The sequence below is a fragment of the Alosa pseudoharengus genome, unplaced genomic scaffold (assembly GCF_046254945.1).
Source record: "Alosa pseudoharengus isolate Yale_2024_CS ecotype anadromous, Long Island Sound unplaced genomic scaffold, YU_APseudo_1.1 YU_APseudo_1.1_scf_2, whole genome shotgun sequence".
Classification (NCBI taxonomy): domain Eukaryota; kingdom Metazoa; phylum Chordata; class Actinopteri; order Clupeiformes; family Clupeidae; genus Alosa; species Alosa pseudoharengus.
In genome coordinates this window covers 46,749,427-46,765,005 of record NW_027468663.1, presented here as the reverse complement: position 1 = coordinate 46,765,005, position 15,579 = coordinate 46,749,427, and the positions used below count along the sequence as shown (strand labels likewise).

At 42.9% G+C, this 15,579-nt stretch overlaps 1 protein-coding gene across 2 annotated transcripts; it reads right to left on the bottom strand.

The window, feature by feature from the left end:
- Positions 1 to 426: 426 nt before the first annotated feature.
- On the bottom strand, positions 427 to 13,069 carry kiaa0040 (KIAA0040 ortholog). Of its 2 annotated transcripts, none has more exons than XM_076295233.1 (2): positions 12,987 to 13,069; positions 427 to 4,770 (listed from the first exon to the last, which is right to left on the bottom strand). In XM_076295233.1, exon 2 carries the CDS (start codon positions 3,915 to 3,917, stop codon positions 3,582 to 3,584), a length of 336 nt encoding a protein of 111 aa, XP_076151348.1. In that variant the 5' UTR covers positions 3,918 to 4,770; positions 12,987 to 13,069; the 3' UTR covers positions 427 to 3,581. The 2 variants fall into 2 exon arrangements, with proteins under 2 accessions (XP_076151348.1, XP_076151347.1); XM_076295232.1 differs by lacking the exon at positions 12,987 to 13,069 and adding an exon at positions 7,111 to 7,328.
- Between the last annotated feature and the right edge of the window lie 2,510 nt (positions 13,070 to 15,579).

Genomic DNA, 15,579 nt, shown 5'->3' with positions numbered 1-15,579 from the left:
TCCCCTGTGAGCACTCAGCATTCCCCTGGATGGCTAAGCCTGGGCCTGCACCGGGATGATGGCCTCTCTCACACAGGGAGTGGCTGCAGCAGAAATAACACACAGACACACACACACACACACACACAAAATGTACATCACACAATCTGCTTTTGTCAGTGTATACCCCGGTAGGATAGGACATTGTACGCACGACAGGTACGTAAATGAATTAAATTTGGCAGGACCCACTGCATAAAAAGGCAAAACAGACTTCAGAAGAAAATAAATAGGGTGAGGGAATGGAAATGAAAAAGAGGTGCACTGTCAAGGCATATGTAGTTCTTCTAAAAATGATAGACACATACTCTGGAACCTTTCAAAAGGTTTGGTCTTGGTTCAATCACATTTGGCTTTGTGTAATTAAATTTCCCCAAGAGGCAGAAACATCAGAAGAAAAATACTTTTTATTTTGTACTGCCTTTCAGAAAAGATATTGTAACAGACAAAAAGATCTTCATGCAGCAGCTAGTTTTGGCCAAAGCACACAGTCAGTATATTGTTGATTCAGCATGTTTACACTGGATGAAGACACCTAGGACAAAATGTGTTGTGCATAATTGGTGTGTGTTCAAAGCAGTGCCATTGCAGGGGCCTGTTGCACAAAAGCAGAATTAAGACATCCGGGATAAGTTACTGAGCTGCGCTCAATGAATCCAAAACAAGAGCGTACAGGCTTAATTGGTTGCACAACGAGCAAGCCAGGATGAGCAGACACGGATTCATCAAGCCAGGTGAAACCATAGACATAATATACTATAGACGCTGCATCGACCGCTACTCCCTACTAGCGCTGACGAGACGTGGAGCTGCCATCTTGGACCGGTTATCCACTCCACTCAGTGTAATCTGTTTGGCCGGTGCATGGCAACTAGAGCGGCTTCATTGTTTCTTCTACGGTGTGAAGTAGGTAGATAGCCTTCTCACAACAGCAACAAACAGCAACACCTCTGTTAAGGAGAATATTGCAACTAGTTCCGCGACCACCACGTGCGAAATGGTTAGGCACTCCCGTGACGTCACATTGTCGCATGACAGGTCGGGAATGGCGATATGTAAAAGTTAATTAATGATCACAAACGTTTAAATAATGACAGTGGGTCTAGTTATATGTGATAACAATGTGTAGTGGGCAGTGGAATAACTATTGGTTTCCGTTTGTGGTGACTGCTGACTGAGATAAGGGATGAGATTAAATAGATCCTGGAATTTAGCCTGGTCTGGAGCAGGCTAGCTCCCTAGAATAAATCGCCATGGTGATTTATACCATAACATATCCTGCTGCCCCCTATCCTGCTTTTGTGCAACTGGATCACGGATAAATTGAGCCAGGATAACCAAGATATCCCGGCTTAATCCCTTATCCTAGTTTTGTGCAATAGGCCTCTGATGGTGATATTGGGAGGGGTGCGCACACACACACACACACACACAGATCTCTAACATGTCCTCTCCCAAGCAAAAGTGTAAAATGAAAAACACACTCCCCTTAAACACATTCCCCTAGAAAAAAAACAAATGTCCTCTTGATGGTCAAAAGCACTGTCCTTCAGTCACCTAGTATGAAGAAAGTAGAGTAGTACAGCTACTTTGTGTTAAAATGAAAACTAGCAGGACTCTATTTCCTTATCATAATATATTCTTGTTGCAATGATTCCTTGTGAAATAAATAATAATTTGCATCTATTTCAAATGACATTTTACCCACCCATACTAAATATGTTGTGCAATCTTATTACACGGCTCTTCAGAGTGCTGCAGAAAGTTCCATTCACATGAATGGGCCTTCCCAACGTTCGGGCCTATGTTAAATCTATTTATTATACGGCTCTTCACAGTGCTAGTAGAACGCTCCATTGACTTGAATGTGATTTCCCAACGTTCTACGGTAAAATATATTTTAATGTAATTACTGCTGCAAACATATAATTACCGCTGTCAATGGCAACGGGTTTTGTGCTGCTGATTTAAGTTTTTCATATCACTTCGCAAGTAGTCCGGTCACTTCTTGCATTGGAACTTCAATCAAAAGTGAAAGCAGACAGTTGATCAGCTGTGTTCTAAAGAATGTTTGATTCAAGTTCAGCATGTGTTGCAAACTATTTGTTTCTCAGCCAAAGCTACAACGAAACGGTAACAAATAAGTGTAAAGAGACATATCGTGGAGTTTATTTTTTCGTTTTGGCAAGTAGCCGTATAATAAGCGGGATAATGTATAGAACGCCGGTCATTACTGGGAAAATAAGTCCCTTCAGGGTGAAGCAAGACCCCTCCGCTGGCGTGTCAGGGTCCGGTTTGCCCTGTCAGGACTTATTTTCCCAATAATGACCGGCATTCTATACATTATCCCTCACATAATCACCGGCAAAGTATATAATCACCGCTGTCAATGGCAACGGGTTGATTAACGTCTTTCATATCCCTCCGCAAGACGTCCGTTCGCTTGTTGCAATGGAATTTCATTGAAAGGGAAAGTAAGCTAGTAAGACGTTGCCACGCAACACCTGAAACTGTCAAGTTCTATCTGTGTGGTGAACTATTTATTTTGTCAGCGGAAGACACAAAACCATAGCAAAATCATTTTTAAAGACCCATTGTGTTTCTTTTCTCGTTTTGGCAAGTAGCCGTGTAATAAGCGGGATAATGTATTGTCCACTGGTAATTATCAGAAAATAAGTCCCTTCAGGTCGAAGCAAAACCCCTCCGCTGCGTGTCGGGGTTCTGTTCTCCCTGTCGGGACTTATTTTATGATAATTACCGGCGGACAATACATTATTCCTTACATATCTGGGCTATACTCTGAGAGTGGTATGAAAATGCAAATGTTATATAGCCTATTAGAGAGCAGTTCTATTTTTGCCTGGATTGCTTCCTTTGGCGTAGATTTGAAATCCACCGTTCCTATGGTGATGACAAAATAACCTTAGCTCTGTTCTAGTTAAATACAGAGGCAGTCCATATGGAGTTGTTAATGACTTTAATTTAAATCATTGAAATATCTCCTTGCCTTCTGAGATATGATCTGAGTAAAATAACACCAGTGCAAACATCCTCCATAGCCTCTTATGGGACGAGTTTGAGATATCCTGTCAGTGCTGAGGACAGTGATACAGTATTTCAAAAAGGTTTGGGACAAGATCTTCAGTCTAAGTATGTCAGAGACTTCAATCTCTTTTTCAGGATGTTTAGCATCCTCCAAATTGTCAGGATAGGTCACAAATTGCACCCAACAATACAGTTTTTACATTACAATACAGCATACACAAACTCTTTCTCTCTCAAACACACACACACACACGCACACACACACACACACAAACTCTTTTTCTCTCTCAAACACACACATACACACACACAAACATGGTGAAGGGTTCTTCTGTCAGGCACATTCATTGTCCAATCCGTCAATCTACAGTTTCACGCAGTACCATGATTTGTACCTTTTACCAAAAGAAAGAGTGAAAAAGTAAAAAAGAGAAAGAAATGTGACCAGTCATCCATCTCAGACCTGAGTTTGTACGTAGAGGGTGGTGTCCTCTAGTCTACACCATACTCAATCCCACCACGTCGGGAGTCATAGGTCCAGATTTGACCGAAATCCACAAGTCCTCGTTTTTCGCCTTGCCATTCTTCTTCCGTCGCTTCTCCGCCCTGTGTCCGCCCGCGCCATCTTCGCCGCCGCTGCCGCGGCAACAGCCGCAGCATCGGTCGTGGCGGCAGCAGCAGCAGTGGCAGCACACCACCAGCGCGGTGGCCAACACCACCAGCGGCAGGGCCAGCAGCACCACCAGGCACACCGTGTTGTAGATGCCCTGGTCGTGCTTGCTGGTGGCCGTGTTCCACAGGTCCGAGAAAAAGCCCAGAATCTCCTCCTGCATGGCGGCTCGAGTTCAGACGGTCCCTCACCCCTGCCCTGCCCTGCCCTTCCCCTCTCTCAAGCCTCCTGTCGGATCATGTACGGATGCGGGCGGCACAGACGCCCGGTCTGTCTGTTTTTCTCCAGGCACCAAGCGCAGCTGGACAGAGGAGAAAGTGGCAGGAAATCTGATTAAATCCTGTGAAGGGGGAAGCGGCGGGCTGTGAGTGTGGGTGTGAGTGGGGACGGGGGTGATTTTCCCATCAGAGAGAAATAATCTTAGTTCAGGCCACTTGATCTCAGTCCGATGCTGCTCTCAGGCTTGCGTCGGCCTCTGGATTGGGTTAACTCCTCTGATGTGGCTGAGCATCCCATCTGAGGGGAAATCTCCCTCTCTCTCTCTCTCTCTCTCTCTCTCTCTCTCTCTGTGTAAGACAGGAAGAAGGGTACTAAGGGAAACTGGGCGCACAAGGGGATGGGTGTGGGGTCGCTGGGTTGGTAGATCTGATGCACACAATTATGCTTTCAATCCCAGGAAAAGTGCCTTCCTTGGCCCTCCAGGGACCCCGTCTCCAGGGCTGCAGACCAAAGCATGGCTTATGGAATGTGCTTCTTTGAAATCATGAGGTTGCCTCAACCCGATTCCGATCTTGTGTGTGTGTGTATGTGTGTGTGTGTGTGTGAGGGGGGGGGGGGTCAGCAAGGCCTGCAGGTCAAGACAGGTCTGTTTTACGAGGCGCGGATTCCAACTCTCGCCGTCACTCACTCGTTCTCTCGCTTCTCTTCGCTCGCGCTCCCGCACTCTCTGGAGAATCCAGCTCTATTTTAATCCTGTCCGATCTGAGTCACGCAGACCTGATGGAATGAGGGCATTTCTGTGGGAGAATGACAGAAGAGGAGAAGGAGAGAAGAGAAAGAAGGGTGAGAAGCAAGTTTTTTCATGAAAGAGAGAGAGAGATATGAGTTCAGTGAACTACAGTCAGCATATGTATCTGTCAATCTTTTTAAGTGGCTTATTTAGGCTTGTGCTCATTAATTCTTGAAAGTGTAAGCCTTGTTCTGCTCATGGGCTCTACTGAGGGAGTCCCATCAGTCAAGACTAATATCACAATCATCTCAAAACACATGATAATAGTCAGGATTACATGCCCCAAATCACCATGCAGCATCCACTTGGCCTGACCTCGGTTAAATGTTCATCTGTTTTTATCTCCAATGACTTTGCATCTCATCGACTTAAAAATACCTACAGAAGGGTGGGAGTTTGGCTTTTGAGAATGTCTGCTATATCGCATTACACAAACAGGTTAAATTTAGCGGATTGTGGGGGGAAATGTTAAGGATTTGTATAATCAAGCTCTTGTAGGAACAAAAAACCTTGTTATGTGTAACAACAATGTATCAATGTACATTTACGGTTGTTCATTTTACACTAGTAGACAAAGCCTCTGCATGGGCTGATATGCACTGAATGAACGAAGAGGAAGACCAGACAAGGAAATATGCTGTAGTCATCATCATGTAGTGCTGATTTCTTCCCAAGCATGGTAATGGCATATAATCTGTAACTGTGGGATCGACGCTTGCATTCTGCCTTGACCTTTCAGTCCATGTGTGAAATTGCTTTGGCCACAATCAACCGCACTTCCTCTCCTTCATCACCTAACAGGAAGAGTCTCGCAGCCGCGACGACTTGCTCTTTGACGCTTACAACACACCACATTTGTTGAGCTCAGCCTGAGAATGTTGAGAATGAGACTACTCCATTATAGCTGATTCTGTTAATGTTAATGCTGTTAATGCCCACACCTACAGTACCACTCACGACTGCAACGAGTTTAAACACACACCCATGGTATCCTCCATAAGAGTGACTTGTGTGTGTGTGTATTGTTTGAAATAAGGTGGGATGGAGCTGGACTTTAAGCTGTATGTCACCTTAATTAAATGTAAATAATAAATGTGCTGCTTTGGGCAGGTGTCTTGTGTCTGACAGAAACAGGAACAAAAAAAGGTTCAGGCAGAGAACTTTTTTTCTCACTCAGCTGTAGAAGAGAGCAAATTGAACTTATATGGTTTCATTTCATCTTTTGAGACAGCTTTCACAGTTTTCCTCTGGGAGTTTCCTTGCTTTGAGTTTCCAGCAGCAATTGTTACCAAAGACAATAATTTATCTTCTTGTGTTAGTGTAGTACTATTGATTTATCAGTATATCGAGGACGTTTTTTTTTTATCACTCTCATTTCTGCTCTTGCAGAGTTTGCAAAGGGGGTGAGAGTGAAGCAGTAAACAGGAAGACTCTCTTGGCTTCAGACAAAGCCAGGATGAGGCCGAACTGTTCTGTGATGGCATCAGTCAAATACTGCTATTTAAAGAACCTCAACTACACATTACAAGACTTATGGACACGTCAAAATAGATGTTTGATGAAACTGTTACTCAGTAACAAGCTGTTTTCACTAAAAAGTTCATTTAAGAGTACTTTTAAGACTAAAGTATAGTACAGTTAGTACAAGGTATATACTTTCAGAATATATACTGATTTGTTGTTTGGCCTGGTGGATTTTAAACTGACCTCTAATGATCTTCTCATGATACAAGAGAGGGTATTGTCTGACCTTTTGAAGTTTTACGGTTACAAGAAATCTTGAGCTTAACTGAAGAAAAAGAAGAAAAAAAACTGATCCATAACCTTCAGATTGTTTGAAATAAAACCACATTTACTTAAACCTTTACCCCTGCTTGTAAACACGAGTTATCTCGAGTTAATGTCCTGTGTCTTGTATTCATCTAATTACAGTAATGCATGCTGGTAGGGGGTTCCACTTAAAATGGAGTATTTGTGCTCAAGAATGATCTGAATCTGAATTCAGTTCTGGTATTCATTAATCCCTTTGTTGACAGTCAACAGATACTGACAAATGTCACTACAGCTCAATATCAGCCAAGCATACTGTACACACACACACACAAACACACACACACACACACACACACACACACACACACACACACACACACACATACACATACACACACACTCACACTCACACACACACACACACACACACACACACACACACACACACACACAAACATCACCTCCAACAACAACAGCAACTATTTCTCTCACAACAGCTCATGTTCATATTCAACAGTCTTTGTAATGGTAAGAACTACACCTGCAGCGTATCATTTCAAATGTTATCATTTACCTTCCCAATCTTCTTTAACAGGTTTCAGCAAGTTGCTTACAGCTTGTCTGTGTTTAGTTCGCCCCAACGTGTCATTCTGTCTATATCCTCTGTCAGTGCTGGTAATGTGTCCACCGTTTTCACCTGAGCGATGAGTTAGTCCCTGGGTCGGTCTCCCTGTCCCTCCTCTGTGACCATGCTGACTAAAAGAGCCCTCTGTCTGCCCCGCGCACCGCTGAGCCAAGCACGCTGCATTCTTGTGGTTACTTTATAAACACAACTTCCCAGTGATGTCACAAGCAAGGGGGGCAGGGTTTGGGTGTGGGGCTGACGGAAATGTATGAGTGTGCTTCTGTGAATGTGTCTGTGCATGATGTGTGTGTGTGTGTGTGTGTTTGTGTCTGCGTGTGTTGTGAACAACATGGTTGAGGGTGTACAACATCCCTCTACAATTATATGATTAGATTTCATAAAGGTCAGAAAGAGAGTGGTACAGATGCTTGGTAAAAGTGGTAAAGCCAACCTTAGTTTCAGACATGTTGGTGTTTTTGGTGGCCCTGGCTTATAAAGAGCTATCTGGTTTATATTCTCCATGTTCCTTTCATTCAGGGTGAAATTAGCTGAACATTTCTGGATTGACAGCATAGAGATTGACACATGCTGGTATATTCAACACTTTACATAGAGCAACTTGGTCCATGAGTCTTGGTGAATATCTTATGCAAACACCAGAAAAACAGCCACTGTGAATTTCCCCCTTTGACATAGACTCACTGATTTTAGTCTTGATAGGCAATGTGAGTAATGCTGTGGGTGAGGCCTGCTGTTTGTGAGATTAAAACTGTGAGATTACATCAGTATCAGTGGACATACTGTGGTGTATGTGTGGTTTTCAAATCAGAAGTCCACTTAGTTTTAACTATTTCAGGTTAATTTTCTAAACGGCATCCCAGCTGCAGTTTATCGACTGAATTATAGTTGATGAGTATGAGAGTCCTTCTGTGACTTTGTGCTGGGTACTCTACATCCTCCCACTCTCACAGGAAGTGTGCAGAAGCAGAAATGAAAGGTTGGACGCTCATGATCACACCCTTCACATTTCTCTCAGAGCTGCTGCTTAGTATGTTTCACAGATCACCCCTCACCATCAGATATTACCACAAAATGACATCACCGTGACAACCCTATACAGGAACCCTTAGGTTATGTGTATCATGTGAGCTATACATTGTCATAGTAAAAGGTAGTGTACCAATTACAGTGAAATTCTTATTTGAAAGCTTCTTCACTTGCAAATCAACCAAAAGTGGCCTTTCTTTCAGGCATGGCACTTTGTTGCATGTTGCCTTTTACACTGGAGGAACTATATGAGTTGTCGGAGTATTTAGCAGTAGCGATGAAAGACGCAGTGAAAGACGACATCCTGAGTGATGAGCAAGCTTTTGTCCAAAGGAAAAAATGGCTTCAAATTCAATGTCAGCCCTTCAGTCACCAACAGACTATGTGTATGTGTGTGGTTACTTTTCTGGCGCTCTTCTCTTCAATATGATCATGTTTACTTGAGATGTGAATGGGTCTGTCTTTGCTACTGGAGCTGTCCTTGTCCTTGGTCAAAGCGATTGGTTTGTTGGTCAAAGCGATTGGTCTTTTGTTCACGCAGAACAAGTCTCAGTGCTGATACCTGGGCCATCACATTTTTTCCTATGAAAAGGCACTATACAACCAGTTGTGTCTTTCTGGAAAGATATATGTGCCTTTCAGATGATTATTTTTTTTTAAATTCTTCCTTTCCAAACAACTTTCGTCTAAATTGAGAATTGCTTTTCTGTTAGCAATCATTCTGTGTAAGAGCTCATTTAGGACCTGTGCCAGTGTGTGTGTGTGTGTGTGTGTGTGTGTGTGTGTGTGTGTGTGTGTGTGTGTGTGTGTGTGTGTGTGTGTGTGTGTGTGTATGTCTGTGTGTGTGTGTATGTGTGTGTGTGTGTGTGTGTGTGTGTCTGTCCAACTCTTAGTGAAAAGTTGATCGGGTGGCTGTGTGTGAAAGCTAGGGCCAAATATAGTGCAGACCTCTCGTTGCTAACCAGTCGCAAAAGCAAAGGAGGCAGTGAGTCACTGTAATAAAATGTATCAGCTCAGTGCTAGGAAAACAAGGAGGGACTCAAGACAGGGCTCTGTGTGTGTGTGTGTGTGTGTGTGTGTGTGTGTGTGTGTGTGTGTGTGTGTGTGTGTGTGTGTGTGTGTGTGTGCATGGCAGAGGTTCTGCCCTATATGGAGGTGCCCCAACCCTATTTCTAGTTAGTTTTTTAAAGGAGATTGATAATAAACCAGGACATAAATAGAAAGCTTTTACTTACTTTGGCTCAAGCTTTTGTACAACGCGCTTTCATTTGTGGCTTGCTCGATCTCTTCAAATGTTTCAAGTGGTGGAAAATACAGATTTCCAAATGTCATTTCACATTATCCAACATTTGCATAAATGGGTATTACAACATTTAAAATGTACTGATAATGATTGGGTGTACTGGGTGTTGCTTTAAGTGTGGGTGTATTGTTTAAACCCTGTCTAAAGTGCTTCATGGGATTCTTTGTGATTTTGTAATCTGTCCTCCAACATCCACCAACACTGCAATCTTCAGTAGCTGATCTTAATAAAGGCTTCGTAAGTAGGCTTCACTATAGTTTCTGGTAATGAGATGTGAAAATGGTTAACATTTACCTTTAAGATTACTAAAGTTAAGTTAAGATTAATAAGGTTACGGTTATTAATACTAAAGTACAGCTATAACCTAACTATACATTCATAACAATTCATACTAACTGGCTGATTCATGTTGATATGGTGCATTTGTCAACTTGTTGTCAAATTGACTTTACACACCAGTCAAGTGCTATCAATAAGATTAAGCTTTGACATAGTCCCAAAGTAAGTATTACTAGTGTGTCTCCATCATGTAGTAGGTCCAAAAAAATAAATAATGACGTACAGCAGTGGTTCTTAACTGGTCTGGCTTTGGGACCCACAGTTTCCGATGTTCATTTAGTCGCGACCCATATATTTGTTTAGTGTTCAAACCAACAGATACGGTGAACTACAGTATTATTACCTTACTTGAACTGAGACAGGGGAAATTTGCTTGCCGCAATACAGAAAGGGAAGTGTTGTGCTCCTCTATTGAAATCATTACATTCTCACACCACAAGCTTCCTGTTTCTTAAAAGAGTCTCTTCCCTCACATACACTCTGTCCAAATGTGATGCTGACTTCAGCAAAAGGAGCATGAGGAGAATGGTGTATATAGTGAGCAGCTAAACATGCACTGTAAGTGTGATCATGACAGTCTGAGGAAAGAAGCACCGATGCAGGCGAGACATTTCCTGCTCGGTGCATTTATAAGAAACCTGTGTTTGGATCGCCTCACGTGGCCAATGTGGTGGGATGGGACACTTTTTTAATTCTTCATTTGAGAAGCCTCACTAACTTTATTTCTGTTCTCAATTATTCATGCTCGCACTCATATTTCAAGGCCCAGTCACTAGTCACAGGCATTAATTAATCGTGACAGGTACTTGCCCTTCATGAGTTAGTGATTTTCAAAAATCGCAATCATTTAACTATTGGCCCATGCACTTCTCAAAGGAGAATGAGACAGCGGTCATATGCCATTTGTGAAAAGTATTAACACTTAACATTTCTCATTTTGGTAGCTGGCTGTAGATTTTCCCATTATAGCCAAGCCATATATGTAGAAAAATCTCTCACAAGACAGTACCTTCATAGTCAGGAAAATATTCACTCCTGAGTGCAAGAAACAGTATGGAACAGTATGAACGTGTGGGCAGTATAGAGACTGCAGGAACATAACTTTATTACTAGGACAGTTGCTCAGATGCTGTTTTTTTATGTCCATAACTTTCCAAATTGAATTGGTACATTTAATCGTACTGCCTGTTTTGCGAACGTGCCAAAACAGAACACCAATCCATCTGTCGCCACTCATACATGGCTTTACAGCTTTGTTGCTTTACTTACAATATGCTACATAAACCATTATCAGGGAATAGCCTGTGCACTAATTCATTTCCCTGGTGATAGGGCCATAAAACTATGCAGAGAGAGAGAGAAAGAGAGAGAGAGAGAGAGAGAGAGAGAGAGAGAGGTTTCCATATGGACAGTAAGATGCGTTGGATCCCTTCCAGTGAGAGCCGGAGAGCCAAAGATAATAAGTCCCTGTAAAGAAAAGGCCTCCCAGACCTCGAGTAACATGACTTATTTCAACAACGGGGTCTGTAGCCTTAAGAGACACTTTAGCAGATGATAGACTGTGTGCCACAGACATGACAGAAAGGAACAAAAGCACACCGAGGCAGCCAGCGCGCCCAAACACAGTAGCTGAGAGGCTGCGTGCTGTGATGCCTGCGAGCAGCTATATAGCACAGCACGGCTGAGAGGACTGAAAAGAAGCAGTGCTTCCACAGGGCCGCGGGCCTCCAGGCAGTGCCACCGGGCCGCATTCCTATTCTCCTGAGATGACCCGCACTGCGCCCTACAAAGACACATTCCTCATTGTGCCAAATGCAACGCGGCCATTCAAGCACGGTTTACATAGGCACGGAACCAGAGCAGGGGCGTCAAGAAAGTGGGTTTGATGTGCAGTGGCAGCAGTACATGCGGGGGCACTAAAAGGCAGCTTCTTAAAGTCCTCATGTGAACAGAATCTGTAAAATAGCATCAATCTTACATCTCTAGTCGCAAATGGTAATTCTATGCATAGATGTGGTATTGCTTTGAAATCATATTATTCATTGTGAGGTGTGTGTGTCTGTCTTGTGCATATAGCGTCGTAAAAATGTCAGTTGGAAGCTGGAAAAGTAGTCATACTGTTGTGGGAAAAGATTATCACTCATTGTTGCTTTGACATACTTTATGTAGAGTCAAGCTTTGATGTACTTTATGTAGAGTCAAGTTTATGTGTTATGACTCCATTCCAGTTATCACTCCACTTGACTCCATACCTGCTGAAATAACTTGAATGTGTATACAGGCGATGGTCTGGTCTTTTATGTGTCTGTGTGGGACACACAATCCAGTGGAGCCTCTAGTCTCTGTTTAAGAAGATCCCCATATTACGCTTTCCACAGCATTCACAACAAAATAATTGTCCTTACAGTCACACAGATAAGTGACAATTTATTTGACAACTCTGTCATAAAATTGGCACAACCAAGTCATAAACATGTAATGGCAGGTGCTACTGTATATTTTGCGTCATGACAGTCAGTCAAGTGATAAGACAGGGTCACATTTTTTGGTATATTAGGACAGTCCTCACAATACATGGCTGAGCAGATAGCGCCACATGAAAAAAAAAATGTCTGGTGGTACAGAATAGTAGATCTATCATAGCAATGGAGACATGACACATTTATCTCAGAGAAACATTTGTTGTGAGAACAAATGACAGAGTGTGGAAGTTGTCTTGACACTATAACATGCTTATGTTGGGATTGTGACAGGGAGCTAAAATGCCACTGCCAGCTTGTTCCTGGAATTATTTACTTTACTTGATAAGCTTCAGATTTCATCTGAAATACATGTGCCTTAAAAAATATGGCTAATGAGATTTGGCTATTTCATCTCATTGATCATTTTAGAATTTGTTGGAATGGGTTTAAAACATTTTCAACACTGAGATTGAGATTAACATCTTTGCCAATGTGCTAAATCTGTAAATTTGACATGCCACAGAAGCTTTATGGCATCACAGTTAAGTAGGCTATGTTATTTGTGACATTGGTGACATGCATTTTCACATATATTCAATCTGAAAACATGTGTATCAAATACAAATCATTGCTCTGAGTGATACAGAGAGCATGCAGATCAAGTGAAGTCTTACCTCAAATTGGCAGCAACTTCATGGGGTGGTGCACAGCTGATTGACCAAGTGACCCTGCGTGCTCGTTGTCTCCTGTAAACAAATATTGCAATAGTTCCTCCTCTTCTTTATCTGTCTGGTCTGTGTGCTTTCGCTTCCTTCTCCTCTCCTGCTGTTTTCTGTGGAGTCTCTGATTTTTGCGCTCCCCCTAGCCAGTCCTCCCACCGGCGGCCGTGTAGCCTCCCATTCACTTGTCAGGGTTGATTAGCTCTGAGTGCCCAGTGGCTTGTAAAGATCTGGAATGGGGGGGGGGGGGGTTGGAAGTTGTGTATGAGTGTTTGAGGCGTGGGGGTGGGACTGATGGTGTGCCTCGCCGCCTTAGATCAAGCTCATCCCGGCAGCCCACACAGGGGAAGGGGCTTCCGTCGGAGAGAGGGCCATCATAACCTTCGTGTGTGTGTGTGTGTGTTGCTCTGAGCGACTAAGAGCGAGTCTCTGCGTGGTGTTTGTTATACTCACGGGCCACTTGTGTATAAATATCTCTGCACTGGCGCTAATCTGCGGCTCAGCGTGCTGTAAGAAGGACGCTGAGAGTGAAGAAGGTAATGAGGGTTTAATGGAAGCACTGGCCTACCAGTGCGCTGCTTGTTCAAGGATCAGGAAGGTCAAAGGTGTGTGTGTTTATTTGTGTGTGTGTGTGTGTGAAACTCCATGGCTGACCCTGTGAGAACTTTAGCCTTGAACTCAGGTTGACATTGTACTATTTGTCAGAGTAAGTGTTTCTGGGTCTAGCATTACTGAAACAAGAGGATCTTAGAATAGCCCAAACGCTTCAGGTCTGACCTATAGCACAGTGGTTTGCTAGGGTTGACAGATGCAGAATTTGCGCTGAAACATCCTTTCTGCATTGCTTAATAGCCTTTGGTCCAGTTAGTTGGCTTGTTATTTCACACAACAAAGTTTGAAGAGATACGACAGAAATGCAAATAAAACATTAGTGTGAACAGTGAATCATGAGCCCAATAGCAGATTACATTAAAACGTGTGCATCTAAATGGAAATTAACAGTATGATTTGAAATGCATACAACATTCCATACACTCATATCTCATTGGATTACTTGCCAATGTGTACTCATTTGGGAGATCAAGGACAGAGAGAGGGAGAGAGAGAAAGACTTATTGAGAGATGAAGATATATGAAGGTTATAAATAAGGTTTTAGGGTGTGCGAGAGAAGGGCTCATTTCCTGTGTTGATATGGCTCCGCTCTCAGGAATGTTACTACTGTCCACCATGATTTAAAACTCTGCAACACTACAACATGGGTGTCAAATGGAGAAACAGAGAGAGGAGAGACATATACAAAATGCCCATAAGATTACTGGAAACACAGAACACAAGGAGAGAAGGAAATTGTTTTGGAAGATTTTATTAATATGTAGAAAATGTATTAAAAAAGGAACTATACAGCACGTTTATGCCAAACTAGAACTAATCTGATCCATAGCATTAATATTCAAGGTTATCCAACGGAACTCTGTCACAGCATAAGAGCCTCCCGAACCCATTTCCACATTGTCAGCATCTTCATGGCATGCAATATTCATATCTCTGGGGATATTGAGAGTCGTGGAGGTAAAAGAGGTAAAGGATTTCAACATTCATCAAATTCCGCAAAAAAAAGAAGTAAAAAGAACATGTTACTTTCTGTTTTAAACTGTGAATGTCTGTAATTGTGACATGTAGGCATGTGTATATCTATATATAGCGTTTCGAGAATAAGAGAACAGAAAATAAAAGTTTAGCACACAGTGGACATGAGAGAAGGGGATGTGGGACACAGGGCTGTCCAAGTGATCTGCCTGACACACATTTCAGACTGTATAAAGTTTGACTTGTGAATGGTTAAGAGGATGAGAAAGACAGCCAAGCATGGAGGCTTGGAAATGCTTCTACCATATGCTGAGCAAATAAATAATGGAGCAAAATCTGTAGTGTGCCTATCTTGAAAGGGAAACAGGGGGGGGGGGGGGGGTTTGAGGATCACTATTTTTAGTCATTGTGGAGCATTACACGCCCAAGTTCTCATCGTCTTAACTTAACACTTTTTTTTTTTATTGCATGTATTGTTGCAGTATGGATTATCTCACTGTCTGCCATGTGTGAGTCCAGCTACTGACTACTCATTTGAACAAGTCTGCATCGGCTTTATGTAATCAACACAGAGTGGCAGTGTGGGACGGTCTAATACGGTCCCACATCCACGGAGGCCTAAGTGTTTGACCGGAGCACAGCGCAGGCCAGTGTCGTCCCTCTGAGGGGTGGCCTGTGTGTGACTGTGAGGAATGCCAGATGAAGACACCACACAGCCGCTTACAGGCCTCATTAGGAGGGAGTTTGTCAGTAAACTGGGGCTCAGTGAACTGTGCCATTCTAATACACAAGGGGACCAAAGTAGCATATGGGGCCATCAGTGCCACTCCCCAGCACCACCCAACAGGAGTTATGGCGAGAGACAGTAAGTGTGTGTGTGTGTGTGTGTGTGTGTGAAGGGAGCTCTTCATTGAATCCTATACATGTAAATAACTCTCAAACAGAACTAATATAATCCTA

Excerpts from the sequence above, each read along its gene's own strand:
- kiaa0040 (XM_076295233.1), bottom strand. The coding sequence starts at position 3,917 with ATGCAGGAGGAGATTCTGGGCTTTTTCTCGGACCTGTGGAACACGGCC.